The following is a 9852-nucleotide window of genomic DNA, read 5'->3' as shown; positions in this document are numbered from 1 at the left end:
AGATTGAGAGGGTATCTTATAGAAACTTACAAAATTCTTAAGGGGTTGGACAGGCTAGATGCAGGAAGATTGTTCCCGATGTTGGGGAAGTCCAGGACAAGGGGTCACAGCTTAAGTATAAGGGGGGAAATCCATTAGAACCGAGATGAGGAGAACTTTTTTCACACAGAGAGTGGTGAATCTCTGGAACTCTCTGCCACAGAGGGTAGTTGAGGCCAGTTCATTGACTATATTTAAGAGGGAGTTAGATGTGGCCCTTGTGGCTAAGGGGATCAGGGGGTATGGAGAGAAGGCAGGTACGGGATACTGAGTTGGATGATCAGCCATGATCATATTGAATGGCGGTGCAGGCTCGAAGGGCCGAATGGCCTACTCCTGCACCTAATTTCTGTGTTTCTATGTATATATATATGTTTTTGGCTCAACACAGTATGTATGCAGATATGTTTATAACAACCGGGAAGTTCTGTACAAGCAACGAGATTGTCGCTACTTTTGATTCTTCAATCTTCGTTACATGTGGTCTGAAATGTGGAAGCAACAAAAATGAAAGAATCATTTAAATTAGCTGTGCAGTTTTTAAAGAGTTGCAGCCACATACAGCATATGGGTGAGCTCAGCGCACCCATAGCAACACATGAAATGCTGCACCTGCAAGATCTGATACAGCAAATAAACAAGTGTGACCACTGCAATGTACATTTTTAATTTAGAGGTGACAAAATATGGCATTTGTTTAAGATTTATTCAAAAGCTCAATAGTCCAGAATTGTACAAAAGAATCCCAGAGAAATTGGAACAATTCACATCCAAAAAACTGATTTACAAACATATAAAAAGTTCAAACATCAGAACAGGATTAACATGAGCTGCAACAAACACAGTCATATGCTGCTACCTGCGCAGTAAAAAGTTGGCATCTCTTTGCAAATAAAGTTTTCTAACACATTAAAAATTATGTTTCAGAAAAGCCTATCGGGTCATAACTACTAAGACAAGCATGGCTGGTCATAGATCCTTGCAGTGAGCCACTCTGCTTGTGGTTTTTTTCAATAATTGCAAATGCAATTTGATATGTATATCAAATATGAAATTGATCTGAGAGCTGCCAAAACCTGAGAATGAGAGTATTGTATTGCTAAGTTGGAAGGAATGGAATCATTGGCACTCTGCTGCCTAGGTGTGGCAATTAGCAACAGAACTCAAACATTTGTATTGGGAGGAAGCTGGTGACTGTTCCATTTCACAGATTTGGGCTAATAGGAACAAAGCTTCAGCAAACAAACCAGCTTCAAGAGACTGAATCGCATAAGCCAAAATGGCTGAATCTTCATCTGTCTGATCGCCTGGGGATGGAGGTCTGATACAGCGATTTACCAAGGGCCTCGATGAAGGTGATGATCATCTGCTCCGGCGTTATCTCCACATAAGCAAAGCCCCCTAAGGAGCTAATATCTGCATAGAAAAATTTCAACCAATCCTCTGGAACATGATGCTTATGTTTGGTTGAGTATTCCATGAAGTTTCCAGCTCCACTTAGGACATAGCCAATCCCATTGCTATCCTGAATAAACTGAAACAAAGGAGAGGAGGAAATTCTTAATCTTTGTATTTAAATGAATCCCACCCATTCTATATATCTCATATTTATAGATAACCCAATGTTTTTTTGCGGTGATGCTCCAAAAATCTACCAATGACTTATTGAATGGCAATACTTGAACATCAATAGAAAATTCCCAATACCATCTACCAGTCCATCATATTATTCATATCTTAAATTATTGTCAAAAGTCAAGTGTTTAATTGTCATATGTCCTGAAACAGAACAATGGAATTCATACTTGCCGTAACAGCACAGCAAGTTTCAAGCAGAGTACTCAATAGATTTTGAAAGTCCAAGTGTTAACAGTAACATGCTAATAACATCTCTAGCTTTTTCTGCTCCCTACCTGCAGGTTATGGTCATGTCCACAGAAGTATGCACTGACCCTGTACTGAGTGAGCAGGGGATACAATTTCTGAACCAGACACTTGGTGGGTCCATGCTCCGCAATTGACCAAACTGGGTAATGACCAGCCACAATCAGGAAGTCTGACCTGTAAGAAAGAACGAATAATTAATCAGAAGAAAAACATTCTCTAATTTTCTCTAGTTCCACCTCCAAACTCTTAAGACATTTTCTGCATTGAGGATGCTATATAAAATGACATTAAAAGGATGCCAGATACAAGTCTACAACGATAGAGACATTTGGTTCTTCTGCATCTGTTAATTCAGCCCTGGATGAGACAGAGCCAAGAATGGATGAGACACAGAGCCAAAGAGCACAGAGAACTAATTCCCTGCCCTGACTAAATATTGAATGTACGATGTCGCTGTGATTGTTCAATTGTCAAGATAGGACTTGCCGAATTCAGAAAGTCATTCGTTAACGCCCCCATTCTTGGGCTCGAGTGCATGAGGTAGCACAGTACTGAATACCATGGCTCGGAATATCCATGAAGCAGGGGCTGTCCTCAGTTTACCATAGTCCAAGCTCAGATCTACATTGTGTGAACATTCAAGTGGGAAAGCTGGTTCCAGTCAGTCAGTATGTGGCATCACATGGCAGTATTTGCGCAAGCCCTGTTTGTTGACGTGATTTGACATCTGGCTAAGCCAAGTTCTCAGACTAAAACAGTCGCTAAAGCGTTCGAATGCTTGTAAGTCAAAAACCTCAAATTACTTTTTGGAAAGTACCTCTCAGGATGTTTGGAAATTCCACGTGAGTGTACACCTGCACTTCCTGATGTGCATGGGTGAACTTCCTGATGTGTATAGAGGGAACTGTAACCATTTCAGCATTTCTAGGAAAACACTGCATCTTTTGGGTCATTGATGTACAATTCAAACCCGAGACCCTCTACACAGTAATAATAATAATTATTCGGACAACTGGATGTTCGTCCAAGTAATGTAATACCCCAAAACAATTATTTCATTTTTGATACATATTAAACAGTAGTATAATATATATATATTTTTCCTATGGGCAGTGGGCAGGTGCTATATACCTGCATGGTAAGGTAAACGCCCCTGCCCCCATGAGTCTCGGGCAGATGGGGCTCGTCAGCCTGGGAAGGCGATCCATCTAGGAGAGGGAAAACTCTGATTTAAAACCTCCATTGCCTTGTGGCCATATCCAGCCATGGAAAAGGCTCCTGGAGTAAACCTCAAGACAATCCGGAGTCCCTACAACTTCGATCTGGCAGCTCCTGCGATGGCGCTGGTGCCAAACTGTAACAGCCCTGCTGTTCCTTTGGATCGATCAGTGACGTGGAGAGGGGGGGGACGTGCTGCATGGGCAACAGCCTGTCCTCCATATGACATTACCCAGGCTTGCATCTGACCACACATCACCTGCAAACTAGGATGCATCAACCATGGTCAGCCATGACCCAGGGGAGCCCTGTGAGTTTAACGGTAGTGGGGAATACAAGCATTCCAGACCCCGAGTCTGATTGCAAACCTATTTACTTTCCTCACCTCCAATGTTCCAGACCCTGACCCTATCTCTAGACTACTAGGTGCATTCTACACACTCAGAGTGATACACTGTGGAAACAGGCCCTTTGGCCCAACCTACCCACACTGGCCAGCATGCCCCAGCTACGCTAGCCCCACCAGCTTGCATTCTGTACCCCGACTGAACTAATAATGAGCCAGATGACAAACTATTAGAATTTCTGAACAATCTGATGCTGGAGTATTGAAGTATTTCTTGTAATTATTTAGTGCCTTTTGAGAAGGAGCAAGAAAAGATTTCCTGGTGAGCTGCATCACATTTATCCGTCAACCAAAGTAGATTAACTCGCCATTTTTTCCATTGTTCTACAATAATTGCTGCCATGTTAATCTGCATTATGTAAGTGGTTGCATTTAATGAAATAATTGATTGGCTGTGGAAAACTTAGGATAAATTCCAAAGACGTTGAAGATGTTTTACAAATGCAATCTTGTTCTATGTATGAACAGCTAAACTATATTGCAAGCTTTTAGTTTAGAGGAAGGAACTACAGATGCTAGTTTAAACCGAAGATAGGTCATACAGCATCTCTGGAGAAATGGAATAGGTGACGTTTTGAGTGTGAAGAAGGGTCTCAACCCAAAACGTCACCTATTCCTTTTCTCCAGAGAAGTTGTCTGACCCGCAGAGTTACTCTAGCTTTTTGTGTCTTTATTTCGCAAACTTGAGAACAGCTTGGACAGACTGCTTATTTGATTTAGAATGAAGAAAGTCTACATACCTGGAAGCCTTCAACTTCTCCTGAATCCACTTCAGTTGTGTGTTGGCCACATTGTAATCCTTTGGTCCTTCTGGTTCCGTTCCCAAGAAATCATCAGAGTTTCCACATAACAGAACTGTATCCAGCATCAGTATTGTAATGGTGATATTGGTGCCTGCTATGGTGAAATTCAGGTCATAGTAATAATGTGGAAAATTCCTGAAAAATCAAACAGCGTGTTATTTAGTGTGAAATGCATCTGGAAGAGTGGAGATGTTGGAGAAATGGGAAACTGCAGGAAATAACCCATCTCACCATCGCTTGGATACTTTGGAATATTCGATCTGTGCAGTTACATTGCCCGAGTGATCATGGTTTCCTGCTACAACAAACCAGGGTACGTCCTTCAGGGACTTGGCAGAATAGATTTCCTCAAATGTATCCTGTGATTACAAAAAACACTGCAACCTCTGAACATCACGCTATTGGCCTCAAGCTACTTCAGCCGATGGACATACACTAGCCTTGCTCCAGCCAGTACCGAATTATGAGAAATATGGGAACTCCAACATACCTGAAACCTGTTGTCAGTAATATCGCTAACTCCACTGAAATAGAAGTTATCTCCCAACGCCAGAATGAAATCGACGCCCATTGTCTCAGCAACAACCCCCATTTGGTGGGCTGTAGTCTTCTCCACTGGTGTTGTGTATGGTGCAAATGGGAGACCACCCCAATCACCGAGTGCCAAGAAACGGACAGATTTGGAGTTATCTGAAAAGAGCAAGAATGCAAAGAATCACACAGATTATACAAATATCAGATTCACGTTGACATTCATTGTCACATGCACCAATTAAGGTACAGCGATATTTGAGTTACCATGCAGTCATACAATTAAAAGAACACAACATAATTAAAAGAATGATAGAACTTAACATAAACATCCACCACAGTGATCACAGGCAATAAAGTTCAGTCAGTCTTCCTCCTTTTGTTAAACATAGAAAATAAGTGCAGGAGGAGGCCATTCGGCCCTTCGAGCCAGCACCGCCATTCATTGTGATCATGGCTGATCGTTCCCTATCAATAACCCGTGCCTGCCTTCTCCCCATATCCCTTGATTCTACTATCCCCTAGAGCTCTATCAAACTCCCTCTTAAATCCATCCAGTGATTTGGCCTCCACTGCCCTCTGTGGCAGGGAATTCCACAAACTCACAACTCTCTGGGTGAAAAAATTTTTTCTCACCTCAGTCTTAAATGGCCTCCCCTTTATTCTAAGACTGCGGCCCCTGGTTCTGGACTCGCCCAACATTGGGAACATTTTTCCTGCATCTAGCTTGTCCAGTCCTTTTATTATTTTATATGTGTTCGCCCGATGTGCAAGGCCTCTCGTCGGGGCGGTTGAAACACACAGTCAAAGAACGAGAAGCAGCACAGGCGTAATGGATTGAATGGCCTTTTCATCTGCTTTGGTCTCAAAAGGCAAACTTTGATATTGCTATCCATCTTCCCCCACCCCTTTCAGTTTCTTTCTCCTCACCACTTTCAGAAATTGAATGATGTACAAACTCTCACACTGATAAACTGCACTTCCCTATGTTGAGATTGGGAATATCACTCCATCCTTCACACAAAGGGAGAAATCATCAGTGCCCATCCAGAAGACTAACGAAAATAATATAATTGAGCAAACATGTTTAATCCAAGTACTCTAATCCAATCTGGTTTATACCAGAGATATAAGAGTCTGAAGAAGGGTTTTGGCCCAAAACGTTGCCCATTTCCTTCGCTCCATAGATGCTGCTGCACCCGCTGAGTTTCTCCAGCATTTTGCTGTACCTTCGATTTTCCAGCATCTGCAGTTCCTTCTTAAACACTCTAATCCAATCCTTAACAGCTCAAAAATACAGACCACTCATCCCATCCCACAAGACCACATTCCCCCATGCTGAACATCTACCCTGGTAGACAGCAGTGGTTCTCTGACTAGAGTTTGTGAGCAGATGGTACAGAAACACCATGAATTGGGTGCAGCCTCACAAACCTTTGAACTAGTCACAAAAAAAAAAAAATCAGTCGAGCCAAATCGCACATTTTCATACAAACCTGAAAGTAATATGAAAGCGAAAATGGTTTCTGCACTTGCAGAAGTCTTGGCCTCCACCTGTAACTTCAGCCTTACTCTCATTGGCATTACATTTATCAGTACAACATCCACTGATAACACAAGGGAAGGCAATACAGAACATGATAAAGAGTCACAAGAAACAAGACCAACTGGTAACAACACTCAGTTTAGCATTCTATAGGAATCAGATTTAAATATTTCCCTCTGTCCATGCATTGCCTGTTATGAAGGTGTGCAAGTTAGCTCCTACATCTACACAATGAACAATGCTTACCCATCTTAGCAGCAGGGCTGGGACTTGCCGTAACTTCATGGAGTATGACTGGGAACATCAGTGCAACTTGAACAAATATTGCCATCTGAAACTAACACACATTTTGGTTAATACCCCGTGGAATTTACCCTGTAATAATTCTAATATGCCGGGTTCTTCTGTCAATCCCTCCCACCAGGCTATAGTTCAGTCTGATGAAGTTCAGCCTGAAACATCACCCATTCCTTCTCTCCAGAGATGTTGCCTGTCCCACTGAGTGACTCCAGCATTCTGTGTCTATCTTCGGTTTAAACCAGCATCTGCAGCTCCTCCCCACACACTTTGAGTGTACATACTGTATGTGAATCTTCAGCAATTTACAGGATGTGTGCTGTGCTTTAGAGAACTGAACCTTCCCCAACATATTGGTTCAGACCCAGGATCGTTTCTAGTTATCAGGTTGATTTTTATTCAAGTGGATTCGAGTGACCCAATTCTCTGACCACTTAATTTGATCTGATCCAAACCAGGGCTGAGCTTTTGGACTCTGCCCTGGAACAGGTTTTAACTTGCTTTGTTTACACTCTAAATCACATCTCTTGCTGATTAGCCAGCTTTTCCATGGATTGTTCCTGCTGAGTAAGGCAACAGTTTTCATTTTAGAAGTACTAGGTCAGCACTATGGGGACTGGGAACGGGAAGTAGTCCTTTAGTCCCATGAGTCTGTTTTGTTTTCTGTTCTTCTTTATCTAATTTTTCTCTCAATCTCCTCATGCTGTTTGTTACCTGGTAAAATCCAGGGATTTCAATCTCGAAAACTGACTTCAACCCAGCTTCAATTTCAAGAATAATGCATTTTTGCTCCAATTTCCCACTCCAAAGGAAATCGTTTATCTCAGTCCACTGTATCAAACCATTATCATTTTTGACAAGTGCTGGAGGAACTGGAAAAGTGCTGAGTCTGTGGCAATCTCTGCCTCAGAGGGCGGTGGAGGCAGGTTCTCTGGATGCTTTCAAGAGAGAGATAGATAGGGCTCTTCAAAATAGCGGAGTCAGGGGATATGGGGAGAAGGCAGGAACCGGGTACTGATTGGGGATGATCAGCCATGATCACATTGAATGGCGGTGCTGGCTCGAAGGGCCAAATGGCCTACTCCTGCACCTATTGTCTATTAACTCAGTGGGTCAGACAGCATCTCTGGAGTTGGAACCCTTCTTCAGACTTCCCAACCCTAAATATCAGCTGTTCCTTTTCTCCACAGATGCTTCCTGGCCCGATGAGCACTTTGTGTCTATCTCTGATATAAACCAGCCTCTACAGTTCCTTCCCTAATCATTTCAGACATCTTAAATAGATCATCACTCAGTCTTCTCAATGTGAGGATAGGCCAGGTTTATATCCTCAATCTTCCAGAGGCCCTGGTACTAATCTAATGAACCTGCATCAGATTCCATCCAATGACAATTTATTATTTAACCAAATGTGTAGGAAGGAACTGCAGATGCTGGTTTCAACTGAAGGTAGACACAAAATGCTGGAGTAACTCAGTGGGACAAGCAACATCTCAGGTGAGAAGGAATGGGCCCATTCCTTCTCTCCACAGATGCTGCCTGTCCCGCTGAGTTACTCCAGCATTTTGTGTCTATCTTATTATTTTACCAAGTTAGAAGCTAGGTATTGCAAATTGTTTAAGAAGAAACTGCAGATGCTGGAAAATGGAAGGTGGACAAAAGTGCTGGAGAAACTCAGCGGGTGCAGCAGCATCTATGGAGCGAAGGAAATAGGAAATAGGGAAATAGTTGTTTAGCTCCAAACATTTTACTCTAGTTATTTCTCCTTTTCCAGTATCTCTTCTGCTTCATTGTTTAAAATGCATCTATCGTTAACTTTTGAATTATAATTTAAACTAAAAAAAAATGTTTTTAAAAAAAAATCTCACCACAGACACTGCTCAACCTGCTAAATATTTCCAGTATTTTGCAAACAGTATTTACTCACTGTATACACTAGTCGGCATAAGCAGTGATCGTTTGAAACAATGGTGCTCAGGAAGTGTCTCTGCGGCACAACTAAGGAGAGAGATATGAAATCTGTCCACTTTTGTTGAGATTAAAACAATGGAAATATGAGGGTGAGTGAAATAGATTGTCACGCTATCATTAACATGTGCCAGAATGTGTCACCCGGTTTTTATAATGGACCACACTTAAACCAAAGGAGAATAGAATAGGCTATCCGAAGATTTTAAAACGTATCTGTAAGGAAATCTGGCAAGATCACAGGATTTGTACCTGGACATGTACAGGTTTCATACCCGAGCTACAATTATGCTCAGGTTAACACATGGGTTTCCCCAATACACACATCCCTTCCCGGATCTCACCTCCATTTCCTCCGTCTGAAATCTGGCTTAACGCTTCTCCAACTCAGCTTTGCCTTAGAAAGTCCCAAGACCCGTCTTCCCGCGACCTGAAATGAAACCAAATTGCCTTAAGTGTAAAAACAAAACATCTGCCACCCACCAACCTCCTCCTTCTCCCACCTCGCCGTAGGACCCAGATCTCACCTTCTCCCCCTTTACTGAACCTTACGTGATGCCTTTCTGCTCCTCCCTGCCCCTTTATAAAGAACACAGGACGGATCACGCTGTCTTTGCGTGGCATCGAGCCCAGATCAGTGATCAGTAAATGGCCTGTCGAATGAATCTGTTCCGAGCAGAGCCGCGGCAGCTTCCGCCTCCTGCAGTTCCAAAAGACAAACAGACCGACAACGTACAGCAGGCGTATACAGCAAAGATCTGTATGATCCCCCACAACACGTAAAAGTCTCCCTTTACGTTCTAAACGTTGCACGTCCTATCACTATTTCTGGAATAGCTTTCTGTGTTTTTTTTACATAGACTTCCCACCAGAATAATCTAAGACCCCGAACCCTTCTGGCCCCCAATGGACCTTTGGAGAGAGACACAAAAATGCTGGAGTAACTCAGCGGGACAGGCAGCATCTCTGGAGAGAAGCAATGGGTGACGTTTCGGGTCGAGTGGAGAATCCCGCTGAGTTACTCCAGCATTTTGTGTCTCTCTTCGTCAGCAGTTCCTTCCTGCAAACTATTGGGAAATATACATTTTCTCGAAGTCTGACAGAGCGCAGGAACAACACATGTGCTCCCATGGTGTCTGTCTGGTAGTGACAATGAT

The 9852-nt window shown here is 42.7% G+C and overlaps 1 protein-coding gene across 4 annotated transcripts; it reads right to left on the bottom strand.

The window, feature by feature from the left end:
- Window positions 1–724: 724 nt before the first annotated feature.
- Window positions 725–9423, bottom strand: acp5a (acid phosphatase 5a, tartrate resistant). Of its 4 annotated transcripts, none has more exons than XM_055663957.1 (8): window positions 9248–9423; window positions 9040–9125; window positions 6677–6767; window positions 4844–5043; window positions 4585–4712; window positions 4291–4488; window positions 1953–2100; window positions 725–1573 (listed from the first exon to the last, which is right to left on the bottom strand). In XM_055663957.1, the coding sequence occupies exons 2-8, from the start codon at window positions 9043–9045 to the stop codon at window positions 1331–1333; spliced, it is 1014 nt and encodes a 337-aa protein (XP_055519932.1). In that variant the 5' UTR covers window positions 9046–9125; window positions 9248–9423; the 3' UTR covers window positions 725–1330. The 4 variants fall into 4 exon arrangements, with proteins under 4 accessions (XP_055519932.1, XP_055519934.1, XP_055519931.1 ...); XM_055663959.1 differs by having other exon boundaries at window positions 6677–6761; XM_055663956.1 differs by having other exon boundaries at window positions 9223–9422.
- Between the last annotated feature and the right edge of the window lie 429 nt (window positions 9424–9852).

The sequence above is a fragment of the Leucoraja erinacea genome, chromosome 39, assembly GCF_028641065.1.
Source record: "Leucoraja erinacea ecotype New England chromosome 39, Leri_hhj_1, whole genome shotgun sequence".
NCBI classification, from domain to species: domain Eukaryota; kingdom Metazoa; phylum Chordata; class Chondrichthyes; order Rajiformes; family Rajidae; genus Leucoraja; species Leucoraja erinaceus.
Note: the sequence above shows the minus strand (reverse complement) of the source record. Positions and strands in the feature narration are given on the sequence as shown.